At 32.9% G+C, this 17,203-nt stretch overlaps 1 protein-coding gene across 1 annotated transcript in view; it reads right to left on the reverse strand.

The window, feature by feature from the left end:
• Klhl4 (kelch like family member 4) overlaps nucleotides 1–17,203 on the reverse strand; it is a 97,231-nt gene that overhangs the window by 14,992 nt on the left and 65,036 nt on the right. Inside the window, 3 exon segments of the mRNA XM_074062586.1 lie at nucleotides 4,271–4,457; nucleotides 7,050–7,262; nucleotides 11,899–12,095. Coding sequence (XP_073918687.1) covers nucleotides 4,271–4,457; nucleotides 7,050–7,262; nucleotides 11,899–12,095 — 597 coding nt within the window.

The following is a 17,203-nucleotide window of genomic DNA, read 5'->3' on the forward strand; positions in this document are numbered from 1 at the left end:
TGGGGGCATGTATGTATGTGTTTGTATAGGTAGGGGTGTGTGTGTGTGTGTGTGTGTGTGTGTGTATGTGTGTGTGTGTGTGTGTGTATTCATTTAGAAGACAGAGTAAAGAACCAAGAACGAAAATTCTTTTCCAATGGACCTTTACCACAATGTTCCATGTTAGTAATACAAAAAATTATAGCTACAAACATAGAATTTATAGAATTCAGAGGTATTTATTCCTTTATGACAATTTTGTCTACTACCTAATTACTGACATACCATGTTTACTGCTGTGGTATGCTGTCACTACTGCCACAGGAAATTTAATTCCTTTATTCAGTAATAAAATTTCATTTTCTATTCAATTTATTGAAATATCAAGTTCACTACCATAGTATACTGTCCATATTATTGCAGTAAATTAGCACTATAGCATGACAAACTGTTACTTCTGTAGGTAATGCTTATCAACATTCACCTGTAGTAGTTGCAGATTTTGCACAACAGGGACATTTCTGAGAAATAAGTAAGGTTAGATAATTGACAAGAATTGTCTGTACCTACACTTTAGCTAAGACAGTTTGTGGAAGGTTAGGGAATTGAATTTGAATTTCACAAAGCCAACCAGAGGGATAAGCAAAAGCACATTCTACTCACTTCATTAGTGAGTGATTTGTGGAGAAGACATAATTCATTTTTCATAATGAAAATAAAGTTAATATCTGAAAATAAAGTTAATATCTAAAGTTAATTAACTTTATCTAATAAAGTTAATATCTACCTATTCATTGGTAGGTATAGGCTATGTATATAGGCAGTTATGTAAAGTCCTATCAAATCAAAATTTTAAGTTGACTATATATTAGATCTATAGTTGATTCCAAAAGTTTGTCCTGGATTAAGTTTAACTTAGATTAGATTATCTTTTCTGCATTAAATATATCTTTATGATGCTATTAAAACTGGAATATCTAAAAACTCCAATCTATTTTGACTATGTTTTCTGTCAGTCAGTTTCCCTGAGTGTTTTCATGTCTTTCCATTTCCTTATTTCTATTTCGCAGATCTTTCTTCCTGTTTCTTCTGATTTTAACTTTTTACTTCTTTTCTGTCAGTGTACTTTATCAAAGATCCAATTTAGATTATAAATGAAAGCTGGGTTGTACTAATTATTAAAGCTATAGAGATATTAACAGTGATATAATTAGTTAGGAAATTGCACAATGCTACATTAACTATTGGTATGCGGGGATTTACACTGAATGACATAGACATGTGTTTATAGAAGATAACATTCTCATACCTTTTTATTGCAGTTGTAAATGTTTTGATGGTAGTTCAGCATCTTGAATTCTGACAACTTCTCTAGCCCATATTCCCACCCCATCAGTGTTCCAAATAATCAAAAATGTAAATTCTCTAATTAGCTTGGTAGGTCTACATTTAATGCAAATATATAAATTGCATCTTTAGTGATCTCTCTCATTTTTAGAATTTGTCTATATAAACAAACCTTCTGCTAGTGTACTGCAAATATTATTTCTTACTTCACTTTTAAATTCTTGCTAAATATTCATTTGTAATCTTTGCAGGACTAAAGAAAACCTACCAGACTTTGTAGTACTGCTAGGAACACTATAGTTTCTGACATTGAGACTTGTAATTTCCTTCATTCATTTTAAAAATGGTATAAAAGTGACCATATTTCCCTTTACTTTTTTCATTTGCCACACTTTCTCTCAGAATCCATTGCATTTAATAAATAAAAGGTTACTGAACAGCGGTTTAGTCATCGAAGTCATCCAAGATTACCATTTGACCATTTTAAAATTTTGACTCAGATCATACTTAGAATTTTCTGATTCATTTGGATATTTTAAGAGTAATAATTATCTCCAGCCAATTGTGCAGTATCTATATTTAACAACTAATTCTGAGATTATTGTATGAGTCAGAGAGGAAACTGAGGACTGAGGAAGTACTATTTTTTCTAGACTCAAAAGATGAAAGTTCAAAAAATTTCTTTAAAGAAATAACTGAAAGAACCAACTTCAAGAAAAATCATATGCATATAACTCTTTTTTATAGTTTTGTGAAATAATGTGAACTGATACAGTTCTTCAATATAATACTGATTTACATAAATAAATAAATGTTACTCTTTTCATGGGTTTTTTTTATTACACTTGATTTTTTTATTTCTCTTTTTTCAGTTGTTGTTCCTAAGTAACCACTCTGGTTTTTTCAACAGATTTAAAGACCTGAATTATAGAGGAGAATTTTGTTGTAATTTCTTCTGTAATAGTGAGAATGTAGGAAAACGAACACAATAAGAAAAGGAACATAGAATTTGAGTAAGAATTCCACTTCCAGTCTTTCTAGATGTTTTTCTTGGATTGGCTGTCTAATCTTAAGATGTTCATAGTAGAAGTAATAAAATCTCTCTTGTAACACTATTGTAAGGATTAGAAATTATGTTTCCAAAATTCCAATCAGGGACACAAAATTTGTGTACTCAGTTTGGGTACACAAAAATCTACAATTCTTCTAGTAGTCTGCAACCATAAAGCCTTTTATGTTGTCAAAGGCTCTCAAAATGATGGCTTCACTATCATCCATAATAAACTGTGGTAATAGGATTCACATTCTATTTGTTTTTAAAAGCAGATAATGTGTTACATATACATATCTTTTTGTAAAAAATTCGTTTATACAATAATAACTTAAATGAAAAGTCTGGGAAAATGACAAAAATAGAAACAAACACACAAAAAAGAATAATAAACATGAAAGTTTCCAATCTTTTCTTTTGTTTGTTTTTTTCTTCCTTTTTTTTGTGTGTGGTACTGGGATATGACCCCAAGGCCTTTCACTTGCCAGACAAGTGCTCTCTCCAGCACCTCAGCCACTCCACATGACCTAAAAGTTTCCTGTTCTCAAACTGCAAATTAATCTTTTTAAAAATATTACAAACTGATCTATCTACCATAGATAAGTGGTAGAGCACTTATTTAGCATTTTTAAGGCCTGAATTTGATACTAGGCACTGAAAAAAAAACCCTACAAAGATAAACGTACTTGCATTTTGTATTTAGTACATTTAATTTAATTATCAAACTAAAATCCTTCTAAAATACTATTGATATTAATTATACTTAACCAAGTTTAATTACACAACAAATTGTTAGACTTGAAATTTATTTATAGGAATCTATTGTGTTTGTAAGTTTATGAAGAACACTAGTTCTGTGAAGTAACATTACAACTTTGGAAGTGACTGAATTTGCAATATCTTTTTATAAGTATTGTGATTTGGATATGTCCTCTGAAATTCATCTGCTGGAAAATTCTTCCACAATGTGACATTACTGAGATGGTTGATCTGTAAGAAGTGATTAGGTCATGAATGAATTAGTGCCGTTCTTACAAGACTGGGTTAGTTGCCATGAGAACACATTGTTATAAAGCAAAAACAGGGAGAGAGGGGAGCTCCAAGAGGGTAATAGAGGGAATGAATATGTTCAAACTATTCTCTGTGCTTGTAAATGTCATGACAAAACCCATTACCTTTTGTGGTTAATGTAGGCTAATAAAAAAAAAGAAAAAATAATAATGTTGCCCCTTTGTTTTTTGTCTACTTATACATGTAACTGCTGCTTTGCCCTCCCACTTTTCCACTACATTGAATTTTCAGCCTTCCAATAAATACATTTCTATTCATTAGAAATTTCACAGTCTTACATATTCTCTGTTAGTAGCATAAAATTGACTAACACAAAAGGCTGTCATTTACTGGTATATTTCTTGCATATTCTTCCGATTACCAGTTACATGAATTGAAGGAAAGAACAGGTTTCCAGGTTTTGATATTATTTTCCTCAATGTATGAAATAATGTTTCCATTTATGATTCACCAATACATTCTGTTTTGTTCAAAAACTAAATCTGAATTGTCTTGACTCTTTATTTTTAAGACTAAGTAAGTTTTCCCTGAAAATATTCCATAATGTAAAGTGAATATTCAAACTTAAAGTTGATTCCATAAGGTAAAAGTGCCTATTAAGAGTTTAGCTGATACAAATTAAAGGATTATGTCCCATAACATAAGAAGAAAAATGAAGCCACAAAAACACATAACGTATCCTTATTTATGAAAATTACATTTAGATACACACATTTCACACATTTAAAATGGTTTTAATACCACAGTCATAGTTTGGTGGGTGCTGAGAATCACTTATTTTTTTGAACAAAGACACTTTTCAAATTAATTTGTCCATTCTACCTTTCATAGCATCCATGCCTCCTACAGCATAAAGTGCTCCCACAGTTGATTTTCTAGGTTTTGTTCGAGGGCTTTGCAACATGGATCTTCTTTCAGGCAAGAGATGATATTTCATAGCTTCCAATAGGAGCTTCTGACACTCAAGATCACCAGCAAACATGGAACTGTTTTCAAGATCAGCAAGTAACTGAAAAATAGTCATGCATGGAATAGATATCAAGAGTCCGCCATTGGAGAGAAAGAACATGTATTAGTTTATATAACATTGGAAAAAACTGGAAATAATTCAAATTAAAATTTCTTATTGTTTAATATTTTAAGTCACTTGATGAGATATTTTCATTTTTACTTATGCAAAAAGACTAAAAGCATCAAAGTGTAACTAATGATCTATGCAAGCAGCTTTATTTCATTGATAGTGCATGTCTTAGATTGTACATATATTATCGGAAGGAGTGAGTGTGGAAAAACACTTATAAAAATATTACCAAGATAGGCAAAGAGATAGGTTGTGTCTGTAAAAAGTAAGAATCTCCTAGTCTATTGCATGTAGTTAATGCAAGAAGTAAACTTTGGGTGGTTTGGGATAGTAGTAGTGGTAATGATCATGTGTGGTGGTCTATTTAAAATGGTATGGCCTACAGGAGACTGAATTTTTATCATTAAATCACTTCAGTAGAATATTCTGAAATTAAGTGTATTTTAGCTGAGTTCAGGTATATGCATTAGCAACTAGTCAAGATCTAAGCAAAAGTAGGCAATAAAACCATTTGGCAGGCATAAAGTAGAATCCTAATTGACACTGATGAAAGCTGGGTAAAGTATTTTTCCTGAGTTGAATTGTAGAAAAGTCAAGAGTACATTTGAGAATGTGTTCAAGGGTCATATTAAATTGGCTTCCTCCTGATCTGGGATCCACAGTATCATAGAACATAGGAACAGCAAGCAAGTTTGTTGGAACAGAAGTGCTCATCTGACCCCAAAAAGCATTTCTGAAGTTTCTTGCTCTGCACTGATTAGCTCCAGTTGTGTTCTCACTTCACCTGTAATCTTTTTGACATTTTTTTCATGGCATATTTGGTAAAAATAGTTTTGAAGACTAACTTAAGTAATTGAATTCTGAAGGTATTATTCAGAGATTCTTCACCATCCTAGTCATATATTTCATTTCTAAAATGTTTAAGGTAAGTTTTAAATTTGTTTTGTGAAGCCTATAATTGCACGCTATTGTCTATCACAGTCATCATGAGGAAAAGTTCACACAGTCCATATGCTAAACAAAAGGGATTCTTAGAGGTAAAAGAACAAAACACCAGTGGTTGGGTGTATGGGCTGGAAATTTCCCTTCCCTTCAATAAAGAGCACTTCAAACTAATCACAATGCTTGAAAAATGTCAAATAGGTTTAACAGCTTCTAATACCAGTACATCTCAAATTTTGCATGCCTAAAAATCATCTAATGTACTTATTAAAACACACACTCCACAACCTGACTTCCAGACATTGCTTCAGTGGGTCTGGAGAGAGGCCTGAGAAATTATGATTTTTAACAAGCAACAAGGCAATACTATGCTGCTTATCCAGGAACATTTTGAATGGCACTGTCCTAGAGAATTTAATAAGTCACATAGACTCTCTCTTGAGAAAACACATACACAAGTTCACACAAACCTGAAATTTCTACATATTACAGAGTTCATCTATGTATTCTAAGTTTACAATCTAGAGTCTAGGATTACAAGTACACTTTAACATTCCTTTTTAATATTTTAACTCTTGCCTTGATCTTTGAATAAATTTGCTCCTGATCAGGAGGGCAATCAATGTTGTGCCACTGCAAATATATAATTTTATGAAATTTAACTTATAACTAAAAGTAAGTATGAATATTTATATATACACACATATTATGTCTATACGAAGAAACTATCAGCAGATTAACAATCTTCTTTTTAATATTTACATTTATTAATTTTGTGAAAATTGTTAAGTTTATTATTTTTGAAATTATTGATACACTAAGTTTAGTCAAGGCTCTTCTTTTCAATGTGGATAATGTTTGAAGAAGACTTTAGCCACAAACTCAGTAAATATGAACTGCATATAGGAAATATATTTTTCTATATAATATCAATTATATACATTACTGATCAATATACTACAGAGAAAAATTCTTTATCACCAGTGGTGGAATTGTGTAGTGGAACTTCATTGCAGCATCACAAAAACTTCACATAGTAAAATTTTGTACAATGTAGGTCAACTTCATCTTATCTAAGGTGTTTCATCATTGCAATAGTTCTTCACTTTGGCATGCATGATGAGGATACCATAGAAATGATGCTCAAGTGCATCTGTATTGATGATAGCATGCTTTCAGTGACAGCAGATAATTACCCATGTTAGTAGGTATTATCCAGGATCTGTCTCCTTCCTAAAGAAGCCTGTGGGAGGTTATTATGCTGATTATTAACTAGAAAGCTAGCAGAAAAAGAAAAAGAGCCTAGTTATTTTCCCTATTTGTTACAAGTGCTATTTGGGAAGACAGGAAACTGTAACTGTATATTCTGATGTTTATGGATGGACTGTAGTTTTTATCCATGTTTCTTCTATTACAATTATTAATATCTCCAATCAGGAATTGAATATGTCTTCTGAAATAAATCCTGCATATACCAATTATCAGATATGGTCTGAATAAATAAGCAAGTAAGGAATGGATTAGTAACTAGTGTTAGTTTAGAGTGCTAATTTGCACTACCTGGGTAAAGGTGCATACCTGTGGTGGAAGTAGTGGCAATCTGATATAGGAAAGGAGCATTGCCAGATCTCGCTGCCTGGTCTGAGCATCATGACCCACCCACTGCATCAGAGCATTGAAGATGGTTTCTTCATCAGGCACATTAATGTCATCACTGCACAGAAGTTTTGAAATTTCATTAGCTGGAAGCAGGAGAAATTCTTGGTTCTTTATTACCTCAATGAAGTGTTCCTAAAAAAAAAAGTCATTTCACTTTGTTACATTTCAGAAAGGTCAGTGAGACTGATATCCATTTAAACCTGTAGGTGCTACTGCTGCCCACGGCAAGAGTATGGGAGCCTTTTGAACTGAAGAGCCATAATGCTTGTACTGGGAGATATTTATTAAATACAAAGAAAGCCCTTAAGACTTTAGCCACAGACTCAGTAAATATGAACAGCAAATGAGTAATGCATTTTTTTATATATTATGAATTATGTACTATACTCAGCATAGTATAGCATACTGAAGGTCAGAGTGTGAGAAATGATAAGAGTGCTTTTACTCCCATCTGTTACACATGAGAACAACAGATCGTAACTCTGGAACTGATAGTTCAATGGTTTTTAGTCAAAAGCCCTAGAAGAAAGGCTTAAAGTTATCAGAGTAGAGGATATTTTGAAGGCCTAGCGCTGAACTGTTTTGAGACTAAAAAATTAGTGAAAAGCTCCTCTTGTCAAAAAGAAAGATCTTTTTAAACATGGGATATGTATCCTACTACAATTCATCTCAATCTATAGATTCAAGATAATCTAGGGCTCAGTGTGGTGTTGAACACCTATAATTTCAGCTACTTGGGAGACAGATTAGGAGGATTAGAGTTTGAGGCCAGCCTGCACAAAAAGTTAATGAGACTCCAACTCAACCAATAAGCTGGGTGTGGTGGTGTGTTCTTGTAACTCCAGGAAGAAGGTGTAGGGAGGAGATCATATTTCAAGGTCACCCCCAGATTAAAAAAAAGACAAAACAAAAACTTGAGACCATATCTGAAAACTAATGAATACAAAACAAAAAAAAAAGGCCAGGGGGGTGACTCAAGTGGTAGAGCATGTACTAGCAAGCATGAGCAAGTCTCAATATTGCAAAAAAAAAAAGAAGAAAAGACAATCCAAAAGGATCTCCCTACATAATGTTTCTTTAGGAGGGAGTGGGGTTCCCTTCTACATACATGTTTATGTATTATATCCCAAATCTCCATTCTATAAGAGGGTTACATATTTTGTCAAGTATCAAACAGCTGTGTTTCCGTTTTTTCTCAAAACAGTACATTTTTTCCTTTATAAATACATATTTTTGTTTGAAAAAACATGGTCATTTCTAAAAGTTTTCATACTGAAAAGCTCAAGTTTCAAAAGCACTAAAATATACTTCTAAAATGTACATAAACATGTCTACTTGGCAATTTATGTTGCATGATATTCTGGAATTTGGGTTAAGGCAGTCTGAATATTTGGGAGCCCTGGATAAATCAACTCATTCCATTCACTTCTACTCTTAGTTTAGTTATTATAGAGATTAGCCTAATAGAAAAATTATCCATATAGCAATTATCAGTTATGAATATAGCAATTATCAATTTATTCTGATACCATAAAGTTCCAAGCATGCCTATTTAGAAAAAAGACCTTCTGTGATTAAGGCAAGCCATTGACGTTCTTACTGTAGCATATATCTCTAGCTAAAATCTCTCATTTAAATCAAATAATAGTAATGGTGTGCCTACTACTAATACATTTCACTTGTACAGCACTTAACACATGAATAAATTGTTTCACAAGAATTAACTCATTGCCAATGTAATCTTATAAGGAGGTGGAAGTACTCTGATGAAAAAACATGCAATATACATTATCTGACCTCATATATAATATGTTTCAAGGTCTGGATGCAAACAGAAGCTTGTAATATCATGTCTATTGCATTTTGTTCAATACTTCAACTCACTTCCTAATTGTTAACATTTTATGAAGAGTTTAAAAGAAAAACATAAAACATATGGTTATCTATTACTGGCATTATATTTAAATTCTAGAAATATGTTAATATGATTGAAACATCATATGTCACTCAACCGTTTATGCTACCATGACAGAAAGAAAAAAAAAACATAAAAGAGAGGGAGGAGAGAGATAGAGTGAGAGAGAGAGAGAATATGTCAGAGTGTAAGACCTATTTGATAGATCATACAGTGACCTATTAAGTATGATTATGTATGTGAGAAAGTAAAAAAATGATTATACACGGTTTATAAGATTGTCATATTACACATAGCCAGAAATGAGATTTTCTGACAGAATTTCTTATGACATCAGAGTTGCTGCCTTATGAGACTATTTAAAATTGCTGAACATTATGTATTAGTCTAAGTAAAAAATAAATTAATGTTTCAAATTACCTATATATGACACAGCAATATCCAGTACTATAGAGAAATAGTTATGTTTTAAGACCAATTTCAAATTGTTTGATTTTGGAATTATTTAGCTCCTAATTTTAAGGTAAACACTCTTATGTACCTTCTCAAGAATCTTCATTCATGCATTGAGTTCACTATTCATTTTGGCATCTATGTTTAAATTTTTATAAAATTAGATGAGTAGAACCTATTTGCTGAATTCTTCATTGATGAAAAGAATTATTTAACATGATTAAGATGGTTAATTTTCTGTGTCAACCCGATTAAGTCATGGAGTACCCAGACATTTGGCCAAACATTATTCAGAGTGTGCTGTGATGGCATTTCTGGATGAAACCCACTCACATCAGTAAGGCCAATCTGCTTCACTCAGTCTGTGAATTCACCTGATAATAACTGAACCTCTAAATATTTTTACATTATTCCTAGATACTAAGTATTTGCATTGTTGTCCTGTCTATTCAGTATTGTAAAAGCACTATTATAACACGACCTTTTGAAACCTATTTTACTGTGTTCACAATAGATAGTAACCTAACTACAAAGGGAGACAGCACCATTGCATTTTTATGCACATCCTGCTTTATCACAAAATTTGAGACACATAATAGGAAAAGGAAGACAAGTTCATTTTGAGCAACAAAAATAATTCAAGCTGTTTATCAGAATGTACTTTGTCTGTAAGAGTAAGATACCAGACAGGAAACTGTTAATACCTAGTTCAAGAATTTAAGTCATTTAACAGGAAGTTTTTATATTTGGCTTTTGTGATAGGATTAACCTTTGAACTACATAACTGCTGTTCCTTTAGATTATATGGCATCTGTATTTAGGACGAGTAATATAAATAGCATGATCAAATGACATGTTTTAAAACAGCAACCGATTATAAGGTGATTCTACACATAATGGTATGTTTCAGAAATGTTTGAAACTTCAAATTCTGAGCATTGAACTGGGATGGGAAGAAGGAAGTAAAAAGATTTCTAGAAAATGTTTACAGAAATCAAAGTTTAAAATTTTGAAATTTATAAATCCTATATAAAACCCTAAAAAAAGACTATTCTAATATAAAGCTACTTTTTACTTATCAATTTTGCATACAATTCTCCTTTGTTCACTTGTATGAAATCATCTCTTATTTTTTAATCTTAAATAACTGGAGTAATTTAGGTTTTATTTAAAAATATTTATCTTCTTACTAAGTTTCATATAAGGATCCATCTCTTTTGTCATTCACTGCTTCAGAGGTTAAAAAAGTTCATTTATTTTTTTACTTTATGTATCAGAGAAGTACTAGCATTAGTAAGTCTTTATATCCTCTGTCCAAGTTTCTTTGCTACCATACAGTCTGTATATTATGTGATTACTACCTGACTAAATAAAAATTGTTTAATTTATGTTTTAATTATTATTGTGCTGGGGATACATTGTGACATTTACAAAAGTTCTTACACTATGTCATAGTTGAATTCACCCCCTCCATCATTCTCCTTTATCTGCCTTGTCCCCATTCCTGGAATAGTTTTAACATTGTTTTATCCTATCCAAATTTTAAATGATTACCACATACCGAGACATTTATTTAATTCATTATAATTGCTAATAGATTAGTTAAACCTGAACTGCAAATTGTTTTTAATCAAACCACAATTGCTAAATAAGAAATAAAGTCTGTTCAACAAAACTGAGTTACTAATTTTGGTATTTCTTAAGCTCCTCCAGTTAATACTGATCCATTAACAGCATTTTTCTTATTCAGTGCTATTTAAATTTCATTAGAAATCATTATTTGTACAATTTTAAAAACTAAATTTTTAATTAGGCAAAACTATCACAGAAGTACCATTTTCTTAATACTGTAGATTCCACTTGAAATACAGACTTTACCAGTTTAGTTTTGGGCACTATTTTCATTTCTCCATCTTTGAGATTTAGTTATACCTTTTGAGTTCAAAAAATGAAAAACTTGCTGGATGTGGTGGCTCATGCCTGTAATCCCAGCTTACTTGGGAATCAGAGGTTGCAGGACTTCAGTTTAAGGTTGGCCCAGGCAAAAATTTCATGAGACCCCATCTCAACCAACAATCTGGGTGTGATGGTGCACAACTATCATCCTAGCTATGCTGAAGGGATAAACTTGAGGACTGTGGTCCAAGTCTTCTGGGAAAAACTGGAATACCATATATGAAAAAAAATTAAAATGAAATAGGGCTGGGGATGTGGTTCAAATGCTATTGTGCCTGCCTAGCCAAAGAAAGAAACAAAGAAAACTTGCTTGAGTACAAGTCAAAAAGACATATTTTCATGTAATATGTGTCACCTGAGAATCATATAAGTTTACATTGCCTTTTAATTGTATCGCAATATTTGCATATTATCAGTATGTTAATTTGCAGCAATTGATTTTACCATGGTGTACTTATGTGCCACATCCAGGAGCTCTGTGCATCCCTGGGCATCTCCAAATGATCGAATCCCTAAGCAGTTTGAAGGATGGAGCTGCTTTATGAGGAAATTGGAGCAAACTTCAATGACCTGAGTCAGCTGCAGGAGACAAGCTGCAGACAGCAAACTTTCAATAGTATCTTCTTTCAATTGCAGGACACCTAGATTGAGAAAGTAAAGCATGATTGTACATTCCATAAAGTAAGCCACAAGTAGGGTAGTTGGTAGAATTTTTCTATTTCCCTCTTTGGTACAGATCTGCTTTTTAGTGTATAGCAGCTACTCTAAGTATATGTTTTGAGGCTGATAATATAGAAAGGAGTCTGTGTATACATACTAATAAGAAGGCTGAAGAAAGCCAGACTACATTACCAAAAATGACTGTAGCAAATGAACACTGAATACTACCACTACAAAGAACAGACCTTGTTATTTATCATCTTAAGTCCCCATTTAAACTTTATATTGATTATTTCACATGTATATATACATAAGAATATCACCTTAAACATATACAGTTCTAACTGTCAACTATACCTGGAAAGAATTGTCTACATCACAACTCAGGTAATATTATATTATATTATACTATATTATATTAGCATCATTACAAGTGGCCATAAATTTTACTGTCACTAATGTGAATGTAAAGATCCCAGGAAATAAGAAGAGTAATGAGCTCTTTATGTCCATCTTTGTATATGCATTTATTATCTGGTAAGGATGTGTTGTGGCACTGTCTCAAAAAGAAAAGATTCTTACAAAAGACTACAAATTAAGAGTTGCTTATATAATTATTTGCTTTAGTATAAAAACAGTCTGTATTTAAACAAAATCTGAATATATAGATTGCTTTTGGTAGTATACCTATTTTTACTGTGTTGGTTCTGCCAACACAAGAGCGTGGGAGATCTTTCCAGCTTTTGTAGTTTTCTTCAATTTCTTTCTTCAATGATTTATAGTTTTCCTTGTAGAGGTCATTCACATCTTTTGTTAAGTTTTTTCCTAGGTATTTGATTTTTTTTTGAGACTTTTGTAAATCGAATTGCTTTCCTATATTCTTTCTCAATCTGTTCATTGTTGGTGTATAGAAAGGCTACTGATTTTTGTAAACTGATTTTCCATTCTGTTACATTGCTGAAGGTGTTTATAGTGTCTAGGAGTTTGTTTCTTTATGTATAAGATCAAGTCATCTGCAAATAGGGACAGTTTTACTTCTTTCTTACCAATTTGTATTCCTTTTAATTCTTCTTCCTGTCTTATTACTCTGGCTGGGAATTCCAAGACTATGTTGAGTAGAAGTTGGGAGACTGGGCACCATTCTCTTGTGCCTGATCTTAGGGGAAATGGTTTCAGTTTTTTCCCTTTAAGTATGATGTTGTCTATCAGTTTGTTATATTTAGCCTTTATTGTGTTCAGGTAAATTTCTTCTATTCCTAGTTTTACTAGAGCTTTTATGATGAAAAGATATTGAATTTATTGAAGGCTTTTTCTGCATCTATTATTATCAAGTGGGTTTTGTCTTTGCTTCTGTTAATGTGCTGTATTACATTTAATAATTTGTGTATGTTGAACCATCCCTGCATCCCTGGGATGAAGCTGACTTGGTCATGGTGTATGATCTTTCTGATATGCTGTTGAATTAGATTTTCCATTATTTTTTTGAGGATTTTTGCAACTATATTCATTAAAGAGATTGGCCTGTAATTCTCTGTTTTTGTTGTGTCCTTGTTTGGTTTGGGGATGAGTGTAATACAGGCTTCATAGAATGAGTTTGGCAGTGCTCTTTCTCATGGAAAAGTTTGCGGATTGTTGATATTAGTTCTTCTTTAAAGGTCTGGTGCCAAAAGCAATCTACATATTCAATGCAATCCCCATCAAAATTCCAATGGCATACAGCACAGAGATTGAAAAATCTACCCTCAATTTCATTTGGAAACACAAAAGACAGTGGATAGCCAAGGCAATATTGAGCAAAAAAGAGCAATGCTGGTAGTATCACAATACCAGTCTTCAAAATACACTACAGAGCCATAGCAATAAAAACAGCACTGGCACGAAAACAGTTACGAAGACTTGTGGAATAGAATAGAAGACCCAGAGATGAATCCACGCAGTTAGGCTCAACTAATTTTTGACAAAGGCTCCAAAAACATATGATAGAAAAAATATAGCTTAACAACAAATGTTGCTGGGAAAACTGGATATATGCCTACACAAACCTGAAGCTAGATCCATGTTTGTCACCCTGTACAAGTGTCAATTCAAAGTGGATTAAGGACCTTAATGCCACATCTGAAACCTTAATGACAGTACAGGAAAAAGCAGAGAATACACAGTAAGCAATAGGCATAGGCAAGGACTTGCTTAGTAGAACTCAATTGGCTCAGCAACTAAGAGAAAGGATCAACAAATGGGACAACATGACATTAAAAAGCTTCTGCACAACCAAACAAATGGTTTGTAAACTGAAGAGGCTAACCACAGATTGGGAGAAAATCTTTGCCAGCTATACATCAGACAAGGGACTGATAACCAGAATATAGAGGGAGCTCAAAACTCTAAACTCCCAAAACATCAATGACGCAATGAAGAAGAAATGGGCAAAAGAACTGAACAGAGCCTTTTTAAAGGAAGAAGTCCAACTTAAAAAAAAAATGAAAACATGCTACCAATCTTGGCCATAAAGGAAATGCAAATTAAATCAAAACCATGTTAAGATTCTACCTCCCTCTTGTTAGTATAGCTACCATCAAGAACAGCACATAAGGGAGGTATGGGGATAGGTAGGAAATCCAAAACTTGAAAATGTTTGCTGTCCCCACTGCAGAGGAGCTAATACAGAAATCTTAAAGTGACAGAGGTCAATATGGGAAGGGGTTCAGGAGCTAGTGAAAAGGTCAGGTATCAGTTTGGGTTGTCACACACTTGTGCATGGAAGCAACGCCAGGAATCTCTCTATATAGTTATCTTTATCTCAAACTAGCAAAAACGATATGTCATTCTTATTTCTTATGTTTTCTCTTCAACAAAATTGGAGAACGAGAGGGTGGAACAGGTTCTGCTCAGAAGTGGGGATCGGGGTGGCCCAAACAATGTATACACATGTGAGTAAATGTAAAAATGATAAAATAAAAAAAGAACACACACAACAACAAATGTTGGTGAGGATGCAGGGAAAAAGGAACCCTCATACACTGCTAGTGGGAGTGTAAGGTAGTACAACCACTATGGAAAACAATATGGAGGCTCCTTAAAAAACTAAAAATAGATCTGCCATATGATCCAGCAATACCACTCCTAGGGATATACTTGAAGGAATGTGAGTCAGCTTGCAACAAAAGCCTTGCACACCCATGTTTATTGCGGCACCATTCACAATAGTTAAACTATGGAAACATCCAAGATGCCACACTACTGACAGATGGATCAAGAAAATGTTTTCATATACAACGGGATTTTACTTAGCCACAAAGAATAATGAAATTTTGTCATTTATACGTAAATGAATAGAACTAGAGAACATCACCTTAAGGGAAGTTAGCCAGGTTCAGAAGGCCAAAAATGCACATTCTCTCTCATATGTGGAATAAAGACCTAAAACAAATGCAGCAATATTATGGCATGCTGGCCACATTAATGGGAGGTCACATATGGGAGGAAGGAAACTAAGAACATGAATGTGGTAGATGTGCTGTCTGTACAAGAATGAATATAGAAACCTTAAACTGGCTGGGGCCACCATGGGAAGGACACTAGGGAGCAGTGAAGCGGATTAGAGGAGATGATCCAAATGGGGTTGTAATATACGTATTCATTGAAATATCACAAGGAAGCTCCCTATGTAGGTATCATTATCTCAGGCTAGCAAAATTTTCATACTTTTCTTTTTGTCTTTTATCTTTTTTCTTCTACAAAATCACAGAACGGGAGGGCAGAATAGATTTTGCTGGGTGTCAGGGGGTCTGCACCAGAGGGAGGGGTGAGGTGGTGGGGAAAAGGGGTAGGAAGATGAATAAGGTGTAAAATGTGTGTATGCATGTATGTAAGTGCAAAAATGATACCCGTTGAAACTGTCCTAAGAATCAGAGGAAGTGGAACAAAGGAGAGCAGCTGGAGAGGGTGAATTCAAGTATGATATATGTGATACATTGTAAGAACCTTTGTAAATGCCACAATGTACCCACATCCAACACAACAATAAAAGAAAATAATAGCCAAAAATAAATAAAAATATCCGTTATAAATTTTTAGAAATGTGATCAAAAGCAATTTCAAACATTTACTACATAATAATATATATGTATTCTTTTTAGAACAGGCATTATTGATGATTTATTACAAAATTATAATTATTTCATGAGATATATACTTATTGTTTAATTGTTTTAGTCAAGCAGTAGATAAGTTATAAATATGTTTTAAATGTTTATAAACTATAAGCTATTCTTTAAAGATTTAGTTTTTCTTTCTAAAATACCTTAATTTGGATCCCATCTGGTTACACAAATATAAGAAAAAGAATAATACATATTGTGATGTGCTCTATACCTAATTTAATTTGTAAAATGTTGTAAAGAGGTCTAGTCCATCCACACATTTTCTTGTGTATCTTCTTGTCATACATTTTGGATTTTTAAAATTTTATTTAGGTGATTTTACTTTAACCTTTTTTATTACATTATTGTTGTATTGGGGGCACATTGTGACATTTACAAAAGTTCATAAAATATATCATAGTTGAATTCAACACCTCCACCATTCTCCTTTTTCATCCATCCAACCTCCATTTCTGGAATAGTATCAACATGTCTCATTTTTCTATTTTCCTACATGAGTACATAAAGTTTTTATCATATTCACCCTCCTCATTCTTCCTCCTCCAACTAGTACCAACCCTCACAAAGGACTTGTTTTACCCTCTTGTTCTCCATGTTTTAAAAAAAGCATTTTTAACATAGCTATACAGAAAGTTTCACTGTGAAATCTCCATGTATATATGTATTATTAACCAGAATTGATTGAAAGGAAAGCCTTGATAATATTTTGTGAGATCTAGAGAAGTATAAACTATATCCTGTTAATAGTCATTCCCAATATCCCTTATACACATGCAAATACAGATCTGCTTCTTGTCTCTATGACTTTTCCATTTTCAGAAATTTAGTATGAATGGGATCACACACTAAACGGTCTTCTGTAATAAGATTCTTTCATCCAGCATGGTGTTCTCAAAGTTCACCCATGTTGTAGCATCTATATTCCACAG

The sequence above is a fragment of the Castor canadensis genome, chromosome X, assembly GCF_047511655.1.
Source record: "Castor canadensis chromosome X, mCasCan1.hap1v2, whole genome shotgun sequence".
Taxonomy (NCBI): Eukaryota; Metazoa; Chordata; class Mammalia; order Rodentia; family Castoridae; genus Castor; species Castor canadensis.